Source organism: Camelus ferus, chromosome 5, assembly GCF_009834535.1.
Source record: "Camelus ferus isolate YT-003-E chromosome 5, BCGSAC_Cfer_1.0, whole genome shotgun sequence".
NCBI lineage: Eukaryota > Metazoa > Chordata > Mammalia > Artiodactyla > Camelidae > Camelus > Camelus ferus.
The window spans coordinates 34,428,281-34,450,217 of NC_045700.1; the positions used below are offsets into that span (position 1 = coordinate 34,428,281).

Below are 21,937 nucleotides of genomic sequence, written 5' to 3' on the forward strand. Positions count from 1 at the left end.
TCTATCATGTCTACCTAGGTGGTCACTCACTCTTGGAAAATGGGATTAGGAGGTGGTAGGCAGGATAGTGCAAGGGAGGACAGGAAGAGATGCCAGAGTAATCTGAGGAGACAGAAGCTGAACATATAAACTTGAGTGTGTGAATCAGGGATACACTACGCTAAGAGCAAGCATGTAAGAGCCTGACTCTGAAAGGGTTTGATTAGAACCAAGAGGGCCAGTTGAGAACTAAAAATGCAGGGAAATAAATTCTCCCGGCCATGGAACAGAGACTACAAGCAAGAGACAAATATATCTAACTTTAGGGGAAGAAAGCCTTTAAAGAAAATAATTAGACTTTCAAACTCCTCTAAGACAGAGGATTCCGACTGACATGAGGGTAGGAGATGCTGGAAACTTCTGTATATTTAGACTATAAAGAAATAAAAACAACAGTTAACAAATTACATCTACTTTTGCTCCTGCTTCCCGCAGCCCCTAAATTTATAATATGGCATGCATTGGAAAGCATGTTTATGGTCTTAAACAAAATATGGAAAATGCTAGTGACTATATTCCAAGACTCATTTATTTGAAAATACCTTAACCAGACATTCTAGAGGTAATGTTGAAAATCTACATGACGTCTGTAAAAATATGAGTTTGGGCAAAGAACTGGTTTATTTTAGGGAAACATTGCCTTTATCATCATGTCCCTGGGGATGGGTTGGCTGCTGTCCCCAGGGGCTGAGTGAAAAGCACAGGTCTGTCCTTGCACTTGTTCTGTTGACTCCAGTTTGAGCCAAAAGCATTCATTGTTACAGCTTTTGTATTTGCTCTTTGCTCCATTCCAGCTCTATCATGATCTCAGATTTTCAATTATATCCATGTGCCTCTCACCATTTTCAATCATCTTCCCTTTTTCCTTTGTCTTTGTACTACACCCTGTCTTTCTTTTTTCTTGTTTAAAACAATTTTCCTCATGATTGTCTCTGTTTTAGGCAATTGATAAAATATAGAAATCCATTCCGCCACCAATAATCATTACAAACATTTGTCATGACTTTTCTAGTCCTTTTTTATTGTTATTAGTTTTAACTAGATGAGACAATTATCCATAAATAATTGTGTATCTTCTCCTGTTACACTTAGAACACTAATAACCATTTTCCTTTTTCACTAAGAACTACTCATAACATGATTTTAATAGTAGTGTGACGATCCGTCCTATCGCTGTACCGTATTTTCCAGTTACCACCAACTAATCCAATTTTATTAATATTTTCACTATTATTTCTAATAGTTCACTATTAGAAGTGATGTTTTTAAAATGTGAACATAAATCTTTGTCCACATAACCATTTTCTTAGGATAAATCCTTATATGAAAAAATATTGGTTTTAAAAATATGGCTGTTTTTAAGGTTCTCAATGGATATTGCTAAATTATTGGCAGAAAGCTTGCACATGAAATTATCCGTCCATCCTGCAGAATTCCTGACAACTTTGATTATCGGTTAAAAATCTTTGTTAAAATGTGCTCTGTGAAAACTGCTACCTAATTTTTGTTTTAATTTGAATTTGTTAATTTGCCTTTCTTAAATTACAAAAGAGGGTGAGTATTTTTCATATTTTGTTAACCTCTTTTGTGATTTTCTTACAAATATGTATGAAAAATCACAATTTCTTAAATGTGTTAGTTGTTCATCTTTTCATTTTGTTTACGGTATACAGAAATTTTTTATTTCCTCTGTGATTTCCTTCACTGCTTTTAAGTTTAGAAAATCCTTTTTCATCTAGAGATCAGATAAATATCCATCTATATATCTTCCAAGTTATTTTGGTTTAAATATTTAGACTTACCTCTTTAATCTATTTGGAATAAAATGGGTAATAATTTTTATAGGGGATGGACTAAACTGAATTTTTTAATCTAAATAATCAATTTCCCCAACTAGCATTTTAAATTACCAATCCCCTGTCTCACTGATTTATGGTGCTTCATTTATCCCATAAAGATTTTCTATATTCTAGCCTATTTATTTTTATTATATTAATAGCTCTGATCTTTAGCTAGTACTGGTGCTTGTTCTTATATTTCAACTCTACTCCTTACTAGCTAGCTTTCAGTAAACTAGTTTATGGCCTCTCTGTGACTCAATTTTCCTCATCTGTAAAAAGGGTATACCAATTTTACTTCCATCATGAGATTGTCATGAAGATTAAATTGATTAATAAAATAAAGAACTTAGAACAGTGCTTGGCACAAAGTGCCACGGGAGTATTGGCTATTATTATTGTCATTATTCTATGCTAGCAGGGCAAGTCCTTCTTGCAACTCTCATCTTTCAAAATTTTCATACCTACTTTATCTGTTATTCTTTCAGGTAAGCTTTATTTTCAAATTAAAACAGATATCTTTAATTTTTCTGATAGTAAAAAATGTATGTCCATTATAAGAATGTTTTTCAGAAAATGCATAAATATAATTTAAAATCACCTGTCATTATATCACCCAGAGATACATGTTCTTAACATCTAGTTAGGAAATCTCCAAATATTAACTTTTCATTAGTTGTGCAAAACCTCTTCTTTTGATAGGAAATAGTCTGAGAGACCAAGGCACAGAGTGGGTGTCCGTAGCTAAATGTGAAAGAGTAACATAATAGGCAAAGGCCAATCGGCCAAGGGACTAAATTTCTCAGAGCTATTTCATGTATAATTTGCCAGCTTCAGTTTTGTCTTTCCCTGTTTCTTTTAACCTGGCTCAAAGACCAACTAAAGTATTGAATAAAGGAAAGAATGTTCTAAGAAAACAGAATCCCAACTTTTCGGGACTGCTGTTTTTTTTAGGTAACAGTGAGTCACTGTAGGGTTACATCATTCAGAACAGTAACTGTGGCGCAGTTTTCTGTGGGTTTGGAGGTAGCTGCACTATCAAGGAGAAGGCTTCCAAGAAGAGGTGCCCCTATTTAGCCACCTGAGCTGCTGCCTAGTCATCTCAGGATCAGCATTAACGAGGGTAAAATACAGAGGCGGTAGAAGACTGAATGCCTCTATCATTTGCTAGATGTTCACTGTCCAAGGGAAGGAGTCTTATTACAAAACATACAAAAATGGAAAATCTGCTATCCATTTAGAAAGCAAACTTCTCTGTTTTGGCTCCTTTTGACTCTTTATAATATTTCAATACAGATTAATTTTTAAAGTAGACTTTATCTTTTAGAGTAGTTTTAGGTTCACAGCAAAATGGAACAGAAAGTACAGAGAGTCTTCATATGCTCCTTGTCCTCATACATGCACAGCCTCCACCACCACCAACATTCCACACCAGGGGATTTGTTACCGTTGATGAACCTACGCTAACATCATTATCACCCAAAGTCCAGAGTTCACGTTAGGTTTACTTTGTATGTTGTACATTCTATGGGGTTTGGTAAGTATATAATGACATGTATTCACCATTGTGGTATCATACAGACAACTTTTATTGCCCTAAAATCCTTTGTTCTCCACTGGTTCATCTCTCACTCCCTGCAGCCTCTGGAAATCAATGATCTTTTTACTCTCCCCATAGTTTTTCCTTTTCCAGAAAGTCATATAGTTGGAATTTGGAATCATACAGTATGCAGCCTTTTCAGATTGCCTTCTTTCACTTAGTAATGTGTATTTAAGATTCTTCCATGTCTTTTCGTGGCTTGATAGCTAGCTCATTTTTTAATATTGAATAATATTCCATTGTCTGGACATATCACGGTTTATTTATCTATTCAATGACTGAAGGACATCTTGGTTGCTTTCATGTTTTGACAATTATAAATAAAGCTGCTTAAACATCCATGTGCAGGTTATAAAGTGGATATAATTTTTCAGCCAATTTTGGTAAATACCAAAGAGTGCGATTACTGGATTGTATGGTAAGAGTATGTTTAATTTTAAAAGAAACTATCTTCCAGAGTGGTTGTACCATATTGCATTCCCCTTAGCAATGAATAAGAGTTCCTGTTGCTCCACATCCTGTCCAACATTTGGTGTTGTCAGTGTTTTGTATTATCATCATTCTAATAGGTGTACAGTGGAATCTCACTATTGTTTAATTTGTTCCCTAATGACATGATGTTGGGCATCTTTACAAATACTTACTTATAATCCTTATATCTTCTTTGAAGAGGTATCTGTTTTGGATCTTTAGCACACTTATTAATCAGGTTGTTTGTTTTATTGTTGAATTTTAAGTGTTCTTTGCATATTTTGGGTAAGTCTTTTATGAGTATTTTCTCCCATTCTGTGGCTTGCCTTTTCATTCTACAGTGTCCTTCACAGATAAGAAACTTTAAATTTTGTATAAATTAATTTTTGCCCCCAAGAGTACAGAAATGTAACAGACTTATCCTCTTTTCTTCACCTTCCTCCCGGCCCCAAATCTCCCAAAACTGGGGTAGCCTAGAAGTAGGAGAGAGAAATGGTATTCCAGAGACATATCACAGCCCTATCCTTCTGATCTCAAAACCTTACATCTAGCCTATGATGTTGAAGGGACAGTTTTTAATTGGATTGAGATTGAGTTTCTATAACACAGAACTGGTTGTGTTTTTGTTTTTATTTTATAGAAAAAACTGACCAGAGGAACATGGTATCTGCTCAAACAAAAGGGAAATTTGACAACACTTCAGTAATAGGAGAAGAAAAAATTGTTACTTTCATGTATACACTCCAGGCAAGTTCAGACTAGTCAGTAAATTCTTTACTGAAAGTAAACAAATACTATGATACTGCTGTTAGGAACAGAAGTGCTCCACTTAAGTGATCACAAGTGGAAGGTGAAGGAGTAGGACACCAAAGCACTTTGCATTGTGTTTCTGGATAAAAATTAGAAGACTGAATCGAAGAACAAACTATACAGGATTATCATGAATGCACTCAGTATGGCAAATTGACGGTATATTAAAGGAGTGGAAATATGGGTTTGGGAATTAGAAAGACCTGCTTCAAATCCTGACCCTGCTATTTGCTGTCTCTTCGACCTCTCAGAATCCTCATAGAAAATGGCCACAGTAACGCCTCCTAACAGGGTTAGTGTAAGGAAGAAAGATGCAATGTGACAAGTATAATACCTAGCAGATGACAATTACTCAAAAAACAGTTGCTACTCTTATCAGTATTTTATTCTTCACTATTTTTCATTACCGTCTATTACCATAGTTATTTATCCAGAAAATTAACATCGTTGCTAAAAACATATTTAAGTTGAAATTTGGACTTATGGGGAAAAAAATCTAAAAAGTTCATAGTTGAGCGTAACCAAAATTTCTCAAAATAGCTAGCATTTGGCAATAACTTAGGGACCTTGGTTAGGGACTGCTTTCTAGGTGAGAAAAATATAAAATAAAGCGTTGGGATTTGGCCCACCATCTATGCCTTATCACAATGTATCAGGACTAGAAGGACATTTAGAGAGGAAAGTAAAGCCCAAAGAGGCTAAATTATTTGCCCATGGACAGTCTGATCCCACTTCACCCCCACCCAACCTTCATATCTCTCATCTATTAACTTGGCTGGTTCAGCCATAGCATACATTCAAGTGCCAATAAATTTCATCTTTGTCTTTTAAGAAAGTCACCTAACCAAGGTATCAGCCCCATTTCCTCTATTCTTTATGCTTCTTCCTGGGAGAGTAGCTGGCAGCAGCCACATGCAAACTGGCCAGCTGGTTCAGTACAGCCTACTGCCCCACAGATTTACCAGAAAAGGATTCCATTTAATGACAGTCTATTTAAGTTGTAGTCCTAGTTCTCTCCCTCCCTTTCACCATTTTTCTCTTCATTCATTACTCCTTCCATGTAGGGTGGGTGACAGATATGAACAAATCACTGAATGTGATGCATTTCATTTTGTTCCCTTTTAGACATTCTTATAATGGTTTTCCTGAGGAAAATCAACTAAACTATTGGCTTAAATACTAATCAGGAATCAATTATAATTCCAACGAACTGTGCCATCTGGGTTGCTCATTACCACTTTTGGGAAGTATTTATAATGGTGAGAAAGTATGTTTCCTAAGGTCATGTTTATTCATCTAGGATCAATCTTCAGATGCTGCCCCTGGATTCGCAGGATCCTAGAACTAGCCTCCCAGTTGGTCCTGCCTTGCTCTGTCTTCTGCAAACCGTTTTCCTGGCCTCTGAGGGCTTATCACTGACATTTCCTTCTCTCCCCACCACAAGACGCTACCAATTGCTTTATTATGTGCCAGTCATTCTGCAAAGTGCCTTGTGTGCGTTTTTTTTTTTTTAAATCCCATGACATAGACAATAGAGTTCTCCCCTTTAAAAGGAGGAACCTAAATTTCAGAGAAGAAAAGCACTTTGGGCAAAGCCACAGGGGATTTAAACCCAGGTCTGTGTGGCACAGGCACTGTCTTTTCTTCTAAGCTGCTCAGTCCCTCTCAGAGCCAGGCGTCTGGTGGATTATGAACCAACAGCCCTCTAATGAGGTCAACAGCTAGGAAACCTACACATTTTTCCCAGAAGTGAGGTCCTCCAAAATCTGCATCTTTTACAAAGTAAAGATTCCCAGGGAGATCCGTCACACCCCAACGGCTGACTTCCTGAGTCAGAGTCACCACAAGTGACACCCAGAAACCAGTCCTTGAATGCTTTTTATCCTTTAAAGTTCAAGATCCACTGTCCTGTGTCTTTCTCCTTTGAAACCAAAAGTGTCCTTTAACAGAGCTTTTCCTGGAGACAATGTCCTGATCCCGGTGCTCTAATCCAAAAGTGTGACTGGCATGATGGGGATTTGAGGGAATGCTCTGTGACCAGCTCCCAGCTCACCTTTTGGCTGCAACTTATTTGATTAAGCTCCAGCTGCCTCTGCCTGAGTTCTGATTACCTTATTCAGGCCTATCTCACAGAAAACACAGAAAAAGAACTAGCTTGTTGACTTTTTTTTTTTTTTTTGTAGCAGCTACAAAAAGAAATTTTTTTTGACAAATAAATGTTTATCAATTATCTGCTCTTTGTAAATGATACAGAGCTAAGAACAGGGTCCCTGTCCTCAGAAATGCTAGTGTGGATATAGGTAAGAAAATAAGCTATTCTCTCTTTCTCTCTCTCACGCACACACACCCACACGTGGTAAATTTCCATTAGCTGACTTACCCAGTCTTCATCATTAGAATATCACGTTTGAGCTCCACTGCTCAGTCAGTTTAAACTTGGCTTCTCACCAGCTCTCTCTTTTCTTTTCTCTTAGTCAGAATCTTCCACTTTCTAGATCAGCCTCTTCTATTTTTCCCTTGTTGCAACCATGTCCCACTCCTGTGTTTATTGGAACTTTCTATTACCAAAAATTGTCTGGATGTTACAAACTCAGCATTTGCCTTGATAGAAGACATCCTTACCCTCAAATCTACTGACCCTATGATGGCAGAAAAAGTAGAAGAGACACAGTAACAAAAACAACAACAAAAAAAGAGGGAGCTAGTGACAAGTAGAAGTCCAAAATATTTAGGAAAGAAACCCTAAAAAGCCAATCAGCTTACTCATTAAATACACGAATAAAGAATTCCCAAGTCAACTACACTTCAGTAAAAAAATGAAATTAAAAAAAGAATTCCTAGCAATAATTCCCTCAGTATTTTATCTTATTATATAACACTTCATTAAAACTAGCTCACTTCCTCCCCTCCCCCACATCAAAGAAAGTAACATAATGAGAATCAACCCCATATTTCAAACTCAAACTTACCATAGAAGTTTAGTTGGCAAATCTTAGTCACAGATCCCTCCTGGCCTCCACGCCAGAGGACTGAGGTATCGTCTAGTCGGCTCTGAATGAATTTACAGCCCACTGCAATGCAACAGGACACTGAGATTCTGAAAAGGAAATTCAATCTCAGCCGAACTCATGCTGCCCTCCTCGTCTTTCCTGAAGGGGGTTCCCATCTATTTCAGGACAAGACAGACTGTCTAGTATCAAATACCTCACAAAGAGAGAGAAACAGCAAAATTTCAGTAATGCCTGTGTAATTCTCAAGCCCTGTACGAATGGAAAATCTGGGTTCTTCATTCTAAAATGAATTAGGTAGAGAAAGAAACTATTTCTTATCTGGAGTCACTCCCATCTAAATGTTTTACATGTGGCTTTTATGGGGGCGCTGAGCTTTCAGGGTTTCAAATGCTACTTATTTTAATCTATCTACAAATTTTACTCCTTGCTTTTGTTTTCAGATTAATAATGAATGCAATTTAATTGGAAAGAACTTCCATAATTTTTTCTAAACAAAAGCTAAGACTTTTGGTTAACTTCATGCCGTTCAACTAAAGCCAGGCTTACCTGAACTTTCCCTTTAAAGCAAAGCAGACATTACATAGGTCTATCTTTTCAATAAAAAACCATGTTAGTTTTTATTCACATAACATTTATTTCCAGTCCCTAGAAACAATTTCTAGAGAGAGAAAATTTGCCACACATTCAGCAACTAGCATATAAATATATATCACGGAAAATATTCCACACACAGAGAAAACGTCACTATTGTGTTTGGAAAAATCATTTGTAAATTGTGGAAAATAGGACTTGTTCCTACCTTTAAGGCAAGAACTGCCACTGATAGTCATTCTAGTTATTCTGTACCTGTAACTGGCTTTCCTGAATTACCTTGAGATATTTATTATGTGTATTCTGATCACCAGTTGAAAGTTAATATATTGTAACCTCAAAAAGAAAAAATTCTTTTTTCTTGAATTTGTTCATAAAGGACAGCCATTCTTAATAGAAAATAGCTTTTGTTCCCCAAAACACATTTGAACTGTTTAATTATTGAGTTTCTAAAAGTCAAGGCAATTTTTACAGCAAAAAAATTGGAAAACATTGCAGCCTATGATTATCTATTGTGAGATAGAATGTCTTTTTATCTATCATTAAATATTTTTAAAAATTGTAGGGAAAGAAATCCTAACAGTTGAAATTTTTACCCATATAAAAGAAACCCATCTTGTCTTATGAGTTCCTTCTAACAAAACTATAGTATTTTCTGCCGGTTACTAGTCAAGGTTTTGTATTGTGTGAATAAAACCATAGACACTTTAGAATCCAGCTGCCTTGGCACATGCTCCCAATTGCCTATATGACACCCTCTATCTCCCCTTCAGGGTCTAGTCTGATATGTCCTCATGGATCAACCTGCCTGTCCCAGTAGCTTCTTCCATGGCTGACCAAGAACCTGCATCCCTCTACACACCAATTCCTCTAGGCGTTATTAGGATCAATCCATATTCCATTTCTTCAGAGTCTCTTGACAGGTCTTAAAGAAATCTTTTCTTTTGTTTTTCTTTAATTGAAATACCATCAGTTACAATACGTTAATCTCTGGTGCACAGCACAATGTCCCAGTCATGCATATGCATACATATATTCGTAAAGAAATCTTTTCGGCGTTTGCCCCGTCCCTACCTTTCCTGTCGAACTGGAGGTGGCTGGAGGAAGGCAGTGAGAGCAGAGTGGCTGCCTTCTGGGAAATCCAGGCCCCGCAAAGAGCTAGGGGAGGGCACAGTGTGGGCAGCTGGAGGAAGAGGAGGAGTAATTTGTGTGCCACTGCAAACATGATATGTTGCCAAGAAAAACACCATTCCTTTTCCCCAAGAAGTTCAAAGCTCTTTGCAAATATTAACTTATGAACCCAAGAAGTCATGGAACAATTATTACTTTATTATGCCCTTAAGATAACCACTGCAAGCAAAATCATGAGGAAAAAGAGTCTATTTATTGTTTCATTATACCCCAGATATTTACTGGGCACCTGCTATGTGCTGGGCACTGGTGGCAGAAAACCAAGACAGCCCGTCCAGGCTCTTGTGCTAGTCCAGGCCCTCTTGTTTGCCCAACTGGGGCACTAAGCACCTGACTACACTACTTATTACACTTGTTTACAATTTATTTTTGCCCAAATTGTTTAATGGAATGTGCTCCATCCTTTAGAATGCCTATAATGTGCTAAGTGCTGAGCAAACACGCAAAAGAAAAATTTCTTAACTTACGCAGAAATCTCATTACGATGATAGGAATAGGGGAATATCAGTTCTAAGTGCTTTCTTTTAAGATGCCATAAACAAAGCTTCATTGTGAGCCATCCTGTTTCTTGCAATGTTTGTGGAATTACTTACTATAGACAGACAAGGAGGGTTAAGATATCATTCCAACCACTTTGTGTAAATAATCTGGCTTTTTGAAAATGATTATTCAGATGCGTAAGCATATTTGGTGAAGCAGAGAGCTTCTTTTCTGACCTCTTTTTTATTTTATGTGACAAAAATGGCAGGTCAGATATAGAAAGTGACTTATGGCATTTCTAAATGCTTCTTCTTAGGCAATGGACTCCAGGTATTTTAGGGGACGTGGTGATCTAAGACTACCTGGAAAAAGAGGCTGCTTTTTAAAAATGTGTCTTTCTGATGAATCAAAAGAGATTTAAGTTGTTATGTTTTAAAGATGCAAGAAAGGATTCTAGTCTGTTCTGGGAGTCACTAACCCAACCCGGGTTGGACAGAACATAGAGGCTGTTGCAGTTCTCACTCAGCAATGTACACATATTTTGAAAGTCAGAGGGAACTATGACACCACTTAAAACTCAACTTCCCTCCCTAGTAACACCTCCCTGACTAAACAGAGTATAACAGACGTATAATGTTGATTTGTCACTCCAGGGTATTAGTTAACACACGCAACTAGTGAAATTCAAGCTCCATTTTATTAAAGAATTTTCGCATCGGGCCGCAAACTACCTGTCTCGCTTCAGCATCTCTTCCCTATTATTCCATCTCCAGCACAGATTTTCCTGATCTTCACTACATCATGCTTATCTGAAACCTTCTGCTTTGAAAGAGCTCCTCACCCACTCCGATGCATGCACACCAGCACTCTGCCCACCTGGGAAATTGTTCACATCTTAAGATCAGACGACATCTTCTAGTTGTTTCTTCCCCAATTCCCACACCACTAGCTCATCCCATATTTATTTATATAGGTACGTAACTAAAGCCTGCTTGTCTCATGTATAGAGATACTCCTTTGTATCCTTCGCAAGTAGTCCAGGCCCTCTTGTTTGCCCAACTGGGGCACTAAATCTTTGTTGAAGTTGAATTTCCTACAAAACATCAGTATAGTACTTACTGGAGCTAAGAAAGTGATCCGTTATACTTGGGTTTACTCTTCAGGTGAAAGCACCAATGGGATGTTTAAAAACCCTTTATTAAGCAGAGCTGCTGATAAGGAGAATAAAATCAATTGAATACATTATTAAGTTAAAAATCTATTATTTTCTAATTAAACAGCTATTATAGTAATATTAGTAATATCGACACCATTGTCATTCAGCTTGTTACCCTTCAATGAGCCAGGGTCATATTCTACTCCAGTTACAATAATAACACTGAAAAGAAAACGGTATATTGGTGGAATTGCTACAGGGGACGAGAAGTAGCTAACCATTGACAGCAATGACAATGCTAGCTGAAACTACTTATCTCCGGTTTCAAGTCAAACAGGAGACTAGAAGATGGTAATAAGGAAGGACCCAGAACAAAGAGGAGAGGAGAAAAGGGAGGGATTGGATTGCTGTAAAAGATTATCCTTCAAATTCATTTTGGCCATTTTCTCTTTACGAAAGAGAAAAATAGATGTTCTTATAGGTTGGACAGAACACAATGATAGGCAGTTGAAGATAAATTCTACTTAGTAAAAAAATTGTTCTGTCTCTAGAGCCTCTTACAAAAGTTGTTTGAAATGTGTCCTGCCTTCCTTTCATCCTCTAGATTTGAAATATTAACAATCTAGTTTTTAGTTTTACCTACATAAATTTCAAGAAGTCAATAATTGAACAACATTGCTTTGTCTGATTGTGTGAACTCTTGTGTGTACCATTTTACATAAACTTAGTTGATAAAGCAGCAAAAGGGTTTGAGAGGATTGACTCTAATTTTCAAAGAAGTTCTACTATGAGTAAAATGCTATTAAACATCATCATAGGCTACAGAGAAATTGTTCACGACAGGAAGAGTCAATCGATGAAGCAAAGTTCATTGTTGTCCTATTTTAAGAAATTGCCATGGTCACCCCAACCTTCAGCAGCCACCATTTTGATCAATCAGCAGCCACCAACACTGACGCTCCACCAGCGAAAATATTGCAAATCTCTGAAGGCTCAGACGATGGTTAGCTTTTTTTTTTTTCAATATAATGTTCTTAAATTAAAGCATGTACATTGGGTTTTTTAGACATAATGCTATTGCACACTTAATAGACTACAGTATAGTGTAAACGTGACTTATACATGCACTGGGAAAACAAAAAGTTTGTGTGACTTGATTTATTTCAGTATTTACTTTCTTGCAGTGGTCTAGAACCAAGACTGCAATATCACTGAGGTATGCCTATACTTTGTGTATGTGTATATTCTTGTGTGAACCTGTGCATAGCACATATATTTAAGACCTCATACTTCCAGTGGGCATAGTATCATGCTTTCTCATTCATTGTTAGCTCATCCTCACAGCAAATTTTTAAGGTGAGTATGCACCTTACAGATGAAGAGGCTGAGTTTCAGACAGAGTTAGTAACTTGCAAAATTAATATATAAACCTAGACTATCTGATGGTACTCTGGAGATTCCTTCTGTCTTGTACCATATGAATGCTTTAAAAATTATTATAGATGCAGCTTTGTTGTTTTTTTTTTTACATTTCTTTAAAAATACCAACATTGCATATTTTGCACCCCTGTTTACTGAGCAAGAAGTATACACACAATACACAATATTTTTTTCCTGGATACATGGAAATCCTCTAAGAAGATACATGTCATTTAGGGGATGCATACCTTGATTAATTAGACCTCATCTACATTCAGGCAAATATCTATTTTCAGATAAAACCAAAAACTTTCAACCTTCATTAATTCTTTAGCAGGCAATGCAAATTTGTTTTTCCTGCCAAATCCAGCAGAGGGCAGAATGCTCCCACCAACGGCCAGCTGGCTGGTGCTACCAGCCAAACCAGGGCAACAACTTGGTAGAGTGTCCTGACATTAGAGCAATCATCATTTTCTCACATGGATTTGAAAAAGGATGTAGGCTTGAGCTGAGAATAGTGGCTGTGGGACTTCGCCTGGGAAATGTCAGGAAAAGTTTTGCTTTAGAGACTGCCCACATTTTGTTTGGGACTTGATCTTTAAGATACCTGGAAACCAGCCAGTTCCAATTATCTTCCTGGACTATCTTGCTGAAGAGTGAACACTAGGGAATTAATTTAAAATGTGGCATGATAATTTCTGTTTCTGATTTTAGACACTCTCAGGTCACAGCTGGGCTGTTATACTCGCATGCTGTGACGTCTCGGGTCACCCACCTCAGCCCACCCTGCACCTACTGTCTCTCTCTGTCCTTCGAAACTCCTCATAGCTTCCCATCGCTTGCCCCTCTCTGCCTGTCATCCTTCATAGCCCCCACTGATAAGGGATAATGACCTCCTGCCCCGCTAATTCAAATCCTCTCTCTTTCTCCAGGCTCCACTCAGGGGCCACTTCCTCCAGGAAGTTTCTGGAGATCCCAGCCCCCAGTGATCATCATCAAGAAATAACTATTCGGTGAAGGTTTTGTACCAGGTCTTGGATCTAAAAAGATACAGCCCATTCCTCCTAGTCCAGGTAGTAGCATGGTTAATGAAAACAGAGGGAGCAACGATAAACACCATAGTTCACAGGAGACAAACCAGTGCTTCTGAAGTTGTTAGAGAAATTGCAACAATCTGCTAGAGTTTTCAAACTATGGACTAGAAGTGTCACTGGTACCTCAAAGGCTCCCAGAGTTGGGTGGCAGCTGGGGAAGGGATGGTTATTTGGCAGGCTCTCCATCACTCTCCTACATACACACTCCTCTCGCCTCATGTTTCCCAATGGAGCAATTCTGTTTTTACCTGTACACCTCTGGGTACTGTATACAGATTTCCTTTAAAGAAAAGGGGCCTTTGAAAATAAACAAGTAAACAGTCCCCTCACCAATAATCACAACAGCAACAAAACAAATTTTAAAAACAGTTTGAAAATCATTGCTTAAAAATCCAAAGGCCTATTAAAGTCTTAATGATTGATTATATAAGAAAATGTCTTATTTGTATAGAGATGCATATTGAAGTATTTGAGGGTAAGATTACAACATTTGGAATTTACTTCAGACTATTTCAGCAGCAAAGAAGATTGATAAATTAAACATGGCAAAATGTGAACAACTATGAAAGGATTCATTATCTTGTCATTCTTATATGTATGTTTGAACTTTTTTATAATAAAAAGCTAAAATTAAGAAAATGATTACAATGGTCAATTTTATGTGATGTGTATTTTATCACACACACACACACACACACACACACACACTCCAAAGGCTTTTCTTTACTCTTGAAGAAACAGCGCCTGAAGAGGAGGAAAGACTGAGGTGGGCTGCAGGCTGGAGGGTGAGAAAATTGGGACCTGAGTCCTTACATCCAGTCTCTAAAGCTCAAGATGCTTTTCACTAAGAGCTGGGACTTACATTGAGCCTGAAGGAAGAGGAGGCATTAAACAAAGGAATGAAGCCCTCAGTCACCAGTGGACAGAGCATTCCAACCAGTGCAGCTGCTCAGAGTAAAGTGAAAGAAATAAATGTGCTTGCATGGACTTGACTGGCAAAAGAAGATGAAGGTTGTGTTTTGCAGTACATTTATTGAGCACTAACTATGTATAAGGCAATGTGTTAAGCACTGGGGCAGAGTGGTGAATGAGATAAATGTGGCATTTATTTGTATTCACAGAGCTTACATTCTAGTAGGAGAGAACAGACATTTGTTAAATGCTGCCCTGAAGAATTACAGGGTGCTACAAGAGTATTCAATTTCTATGATGAGCACCACCTGCTCAATTATTCATTTGACCCCATCTCTTTAATTACTCAAGTAATCACCTATTGTAGTAGCAGAAAGTTCTGCCTGGCTCTCCAGAGAATGTCCCTGTCCTCAAGATAGGATCTAATCCAGGATCCCACATTGCATTTATTCCTCATGTCTCTCCGTCTCCTCCAATCTGAGATGGTTCCTCAGTCTTACTTTTAATTTGTCTTTCATGACCTTGACACTTTTGAAGAGTACTGTTCAGTACAGAGCATTTTGTAGACTGGTCTTCAATTTGGGTGAAAATTCTTCATTTGGGGTTTGTCTGATGTTTTCTCATAATTAAATGAAAGTTATGTATTTGTGGAAGAAGACCAAGAAATGATGTGCCCTTCTCAGTGAGTGCATCCTATCAGGAAATCCATGATGTCAGCATAACACATTACTGGTAATGTAACTTTGGCCCCTTAAGTTAGTGTCTGCCAAGATTCTCCATTGTGAAGATACTACTTTCTCTTTGTAATTAGTATATTGTCGAGAGAGATTCTGAGATTATGCAGGTGTCTTGTTTCTAATTATATTTTGCCCACTGATTTTAGCATCCATTGAGTCTTTTCCTAAGACAATTATTACTGTGGCATTTGCCAAATACTGGTTTTATATTTCCGCCATTCCTTCTACATTTACTCACTGGAATTTTACTGTAAGGAAAAGCAGTCTTTCCTGCTGTATTTACTTATTTACTCAATCATTTGCTTTTATCAGTACAGACTCATGGATATTTATTTTATTCAGTGGGTTATAATTCAATATTATCATTTTTTATTTTGCTGCCCTAATTATCACAGCTTTGACAATTAAGAGCTAATTCAGGTTGGTGTCTAAGGTTTTCAATATGTTCCCATCATTTATTGAACACTTACTTTCTAGCACCACAAGGTGATCCAGGCTTATCTTGTACTTTCTGAACCCAGTCCTTGATTCAGTCATTTTATTGAAAAATAGTACTTAGAAACCAACTTCTGGGTTATAGGTATACTCATTGCTGCTGGGTCTCATTGCTTCTGGTCTTTCTAAGTGAACAAAGCAAGGAATTATATAATTGACTAAAGAGTGTAGCCAAGCATTAGTATCATTTTTTTTCACTTTTTATCACTTTATTGATGTGTAACTTACACCATAAATCCCCATATTCTAAATGTACAACTCAATAATTTTAAAGTAAATTTGCATATTTGTTCAAACATCACCACAATTAGTGTCTTTTCAAAGCTTCCTAAGTGATTCTAATGACAGTCAAGAGTTTAAGACCACTAAACTGGCCCACAATTGTTGGTGCTTTTTGCTACCACAGGGTGTCACTATTAGAGGCCCATCTGCTACTTGGAAACACTGGGCTTCTCCTATACTGCAGCGCCCCTTCTGGTTTAGATCCAGTGGAACCTGTTTCGCATTAAATAAATTGCAGCTCAAAATCAGTCTTCATTCTCCAAAGTTCAATCAAAATCCCTGAGCTACATTTGAGGCAGCCTCCAGAAAAAGTTACACACTTGTCCAAACCAGTTCTCCACTAGACTCTTGTGCATGTCACTAAACCAGACTTCATTTGTGACTTTTTAAAGAGCATTCTCTTTTTCATGTCAGTTGGTTCCGTCTACCTCAGCAACCAGCTGAGCATAACCGTAAACAAAGGAAAAGCCAACGTAAAGTTTAAATATCTCCAATATGAGATACTCCTTTGAATATCTCCCTTGAGAAGCACTCTTACTGTTCTACATATAAAGGGTGTGGCTAACAGGGACTCAGTCTGGGAGATGTTGAAATGGTTTCCTTAGGCAGGTGATACTTGAACAGAGCTTTAACTGATGTCTACTAATTAACTTGGTGCAACACAGAGAGGTGAGGGAGGGCACATCCCAGGCAAAGCAAGCAGCATATGCAAAGACCCCGCAGGAGGATAGAACAGGAAGGCTAGTGTGACCAGTGCACAGAGAGATAATGGGAAATATGTTACTAGATAAGACTCGACAAACAGACCTGAGGCCAGATCATCCAGGTTCTTAAGAGAACTGAAGGATTTTGCTCCTAATCTTAAAAGCAATGGAGTCTCACTGAAAAAATTTAAATGCTGGATTAGAGGAAGATGGGGGGATTACATGTCATGAAAATATTTACTGAGAAAAGTTCACTGTGACTGAAGCAAAGAAAACAGACTGGCAAAAGTAGCTAGTGGAAAATCAGCTAGAAATCTAATGCTTTGAAACAGGGAGAAATGATTAAAAAAAAAAAACCCAGTGGGTGACTGCAATGATGCTAATACTGAGAAACACAATAGACAGACAGGACTTAATGATTGGTTGACTCTGGGGGCTGAGAGTGAGAAAGGCAACACGGATGACTCAAGTTAACAGACTGTACCACCCGCTTCTCCTTCTTATCTCAGTCCTCTATGGCCTTCCTCGTCATTCTTTTTAAACTTTTAGCTCTAGCTCTCTGTCATTCTCTCTATCTTGTGATAATTCTTGATCATTTCAATATATAGGTAGAAAATCCTTCCATTATCCTGGGTGCTTAGCTCCTTGATTTCCTCTCCTTCAATCATCCTGTATTCTATGTTACCTTAGCCACTGATTCCCATGGACATATACTTGACCTTACACTACTATTAACTGAAATCCTTCCATAGTCTCATTTGCAAAACAACAACAACAACAAAACCCCAAAACAAACAAACAAAAACCTCCTTTTGGTATTACTGCAACGCCAATATTTTTTGACCCTACTAGGTCCTGTATTCCACTGATTCTGGACTGTCCCTCATTTCATCATATGCTCACTTTCATTATTAAACATCTTAAATTCCAGAATTAGTCATTGTTATCACTCTCTCTCACGTACTCACACCTCACTTAGGTCCCTCTCAATCTGTATAATCACTTGGCCAAGCCACCACGATGATAATAAATGATGCCCTTTGAAGTTGTGTAAAAATAAGGCATATGCTGATGTATTGTTTTCCCCTTAAGATCGATTCTCTTTTCTTCTACTCCCCACTAGAAGCCCTGGGAAGCTGATCTGTAAGGACTAAATATATATAGTGTCCTCATGCCCTCTGGCTTTCAAATAGTTCAACCAATGGAAAACACTAGCACAAAATAGAAGGGATAGAGGATAATACAGTTCTGGTTATTTATTTCACTAGTTTCATTGCAAGTTCATCAAAGGCTGTCTGTGTCCCTAACCGAAGTCAGTTCACTGGCTTGTTGTAGGGGATTCATTCTCCTTCTGAATTTTAGAAATCTCTCCTTTCACCCAGGGCTTCCATCTAGAGATGTTAGTAGCTCTACTGCTAGTAGACTTGGGTTCCTGCATGTCCTTGTAGTTTGACTGCACTATATCCACAACTTTTGTTTTACATTTATTACTTAAGTATAATTGACAATGAAATGCACATGAGCCAATCAATTCTGACAAATGTATACACCTGAAAATCCCACATTCCAATTAAGATATATAACATTTCCATCATACCAGAAAGTTTTCTCATGACCCTTTCCAGTCTGTACACTGTCTGCCAAGGTAAGTACTATTCAGATTTCTATTCCCATACATGACTTTTACTTATTTTAAACTTCTGTAAATTAAATTAGTTTTTATTCTTCTGTGTCTTGCTTTTTGCTCTCAGCATCACAGCTATGAGATGTATGTGTATTATGTCTCTTTTCACTGTGTTATTCCACTGCATGAATACACTACAATTGATCTCATCTCCCATGTAAAGACATGTAAGTGGTTTCTAGTTATTGACTTTTATACACAATGATATTATGAGTATTCCTCTACAATCTTTTTGTTGTTATATGTTTTCATTTTCCTTAGATAATTAAAGAGGAGTAGAATTGGTGAGTCATAAGGAAAACCTATGTTAACTTTGTACGAAATTGCCATATAGGTTTTCAAAGTGATTGAATAATTTTATATTCCATAAGTAATGTAGGACGGCTCCAATTGCGCCATGTTTTCACAATATTTGGGGTTGTTCTATGGTTTTTATATTTTTAGCCATTTTACTGAGTGTATAGTAGTATCTCATTGTGGTTTTAACTTAGATTTCTAATACTGAGCAAATTCTTGTGTGCTTTTTGACTATTTGTCAGTCTTCTTTTGGAAGATGTCCCAGTCTTTGGCCCAGTAGGGAGGGTAGCATTTATCTTTTTTATAATTGAATTATAAGAGGTTTTTTTTCTTTAATGTTGTCAATGTAAGGCTTTGAAACTATCTACTCTTACTCCCTTTCTTCATCTTTCTAGTTAGCCTGAGCTTAAAATCTCTTGCATATTTCCTAAAGAATGAGTCAACATATGTATGTGTATGTGTGACTGAAACATTATGCTGTACACCAGAAATTGACACACTGTAACTGACTATACTTCAATTTTAAAAAAGAGAGAGAATGAATCAAATGCCTGTTCCAAAGACTTTCCAGTTATACACGGTATTCTTTATCATTTCGTCCTCATGAACCTCCACAGCACGGCATAGAATAGTGCTTTGTGTTCAGTGTCAAACAAAAGGGAGTGAAGTCACACTTCCATAGTCATAGGAACAACATAATTACCTCTCTCTCTCTTAGGGTTCAGATGATCACTAATAGTGAACATATTTTTAAGAAAATAAAGTTTGGCTAATTCAGACAGTAAATACACAAGCAAATTATGGCATAAAATAAGAGCTACATCAAACACTTTAAGGTGGTCAATAAATGGTAGCCTCTTCTCCCCCAAATGATTTCATCCACTATTTGAGGAGGGTGAGAGGTAAAAAAGAAATTGTTGCAATTTTAAAATAAAGTTCACTTGTGTTTTTGCTACCAACCTCAGTTCTCTCTTCAGGCAAAAAATTCATTTCTATTGGGCCCAATTGGGATATAGAGTGTTTTACAAAAGGGGTGCAAAGAGGTTACAAAGTAGCTTTCAAGAATATTTTTTGCTTATTGTGGGAGGAAAGAGAGAGTAGGCAAAGAGCTCTGGGAACAAAATTGTCTCTCCCACTAATTCTATCAGTTAAAGATTCATAGTACTTAATGAGCTGTTCTTTTAAAGTGCAAAAGTCTTATAGGGTTAAGCCTCATTTGCACCATAATGTCATTAAACAAATAATCCATTTTAGCTAAAATTCAAGTAAGGCAGAAAGGTTTGTGGTAGGGGAAGGAGATGTGAAGAAACTTTCTGAGGATTAGGGGAAGTGGTAGACTCCTCATAGCTAGAGACCCAAAAGGCAGTGAGCATCTGAAACTAGGAAAAGAGATGGCAGGGTTTCAAAAGAGAAAGGGGCAATGGCCAAGTTCAGTGTTGACATTTTGATCAGAGGCAAAGAGCAAGGGATGTGGGCAACTCATATTCCAGCAGGACTTTCAGATGACTACAGTAAGATAGTCAGACTAATAATAATAATTTCTCTTATTTTCATACAAAAATTATAATTCCTACAACAATTTTGCAATACAGATACTATATCATCATTTCCTGATTGAGGAAACTTGCACACAGAAAAATTACATAGCTTGCTCGAGGTCACACCAAACTACATAAATGTAAGGGCAGAATTTGACTACAGTTTCCAAAAAAAAATTTTTTTTGACTGAAAAATGTCCCTTATCTTCAAGGAAGGCTTCTACATTCGGCAGGCTACAAATCTCATCTTCCTTCATTTCGGCTCAATTTTCTCGGTCTACAGCTTATTGGACTTTCTAGTTCGTCTCAATGTCTTTCTGGTCAACCTATGCCCTCTTAGAGAAGGGTGTCAAAGAGTGGAAAGAATTCAAACTGTAGATTCAGACACCCTGGGATCCACAATTCATCTCTGCCTCTTATGTGCTAAGTGGCTGTCAGCATATTTCCTTGTCTGTAAAATAGGTGATCATACCTAGCTTACAGTATTATTGGTGGTTATTTGAATTATCTATTGCTGCATAACAAACCATCTTATAATTTAGTGACTTAAAAAATTGATATTTATTCTGCTAATAATTCTGTGATCTGATCAGAGTCTGGTAGGGACAGCTCATCTCTGTTGTACTTAGTATCAGCTGGGCAGCTTGAAGGCGAGGGCCAGAATCATGTAAAGGCTTAGTTACTCACGACTCTGACAACTGATTCTAGCTGTGGTCTAATACCTTAGCTGGTGCCGGAACATCCACACAGGGCCTTTCTCTTTAGCTCAAGCTTCCTTGCAACATGGGTTCCCAAATATAAGCATTCTAAGAGAAAGAGCTGTTAGGTGGAAGCTCTATTCCTTATTATGCTCTAGCCTCAGAAACTACATGGCATCACTCTTTGTAGCATTCTATTCTTTGAGGTAATCACTAAGGTCTGCCCAACTTTTAGGGAATGGGACATATATTCCATTAATGAGGGAGTGGCAGTGCTCTAGAAGAGCACTGGGGGCCAAAAGTCATGTGGATGCTGTTCTTGTAAACTGAAATCTGCCACGATCAACTTTCAGGCCACACCATTTCACACCTCTTACACATGCAAAATACACTCACTTTCTTCCCCAAGACCTCTCTCTGAAGCTCATCAGGCTTAGACTTGAGGTCTAGGATCTTGTCATCTAAATCAGATGAAAGTTTTTGGGTGCAGTCCCTTGGGTTTAGTAGCTTGAGTGCCATTCCTCTTGATCTGCATGTCTCTGAACTAAAGAGATGATTCACCCACTCCACATACACTTGACATACAATGATGTGTTAGATGGAGAACTACTACATGTACTCATACTCAAAAAAGAGGTAAAACAGATGAAACACAGCAGTCACTGGTTATTAACAGTTCTGAAATACAGCCAGGTACACGTTACCAGTTCCTTGATAAGTGCTCAGTCCTACTACCAGGAGATCTCTGTGGCTCTTTGCTTTGCTTTGCTTTTTGGGTTCTTTTCAACCACTTATTTATCTTTTCTATTCCATAAAATGAATGTCACCTTTGAGTAACAGTTGAGTGGTTTTTTTAGTCTGCTTCCTGCCCATAGATTTTGAAAGGTCCA

At 37.6% G+C, this 21,937-nt stretch overlaps 1 protein-coding gene across 13 annotated transcripts in view; it reads right to left on the reverse strand.

The window, feature by feature from the left end:
• CYTIP (cytohesin 1 interacting protein) overlaps positions 1-21,937 on the reverse strand; it is a 92,083-nt gene that overhangs the window by 60,695 nt on the left and 9,451 nt on the right. For 2 of the 13 annotated variants that reach the window (XM_032479488.1, XM_032479483.1), the window contains exons 1-3: positions 11,151-11,242; positions 9,435-9,543; positions 7,728-7,829 (exon numbers count right to left, since the gene is read on the reverse strand). The exons of 1 other annotated variant lie outside the window; for it this stretch is intronic. In XM_032479488.1, the coding sequence (XP_032335379.1) occupies positions 7,728-7,730 (3 nt within the window). In that variant the 5' untranslated portion in view covers positions 7,731-7,829; positions 9,435-9,543; positions 11,151-11,242. Of the gene's footprint in view, positions 1-7,138; positions 7,398-7,727; positions 8,238-9,434; positions 9,690-11,150; positions 11,243-21,937 lie in introns of those variants that run through there. 10 more of the 13 variants (XM_032479480.1, XM_032479476.1, XM_032479481.1 and 7 more) reach the window with 10 other exon arrangements.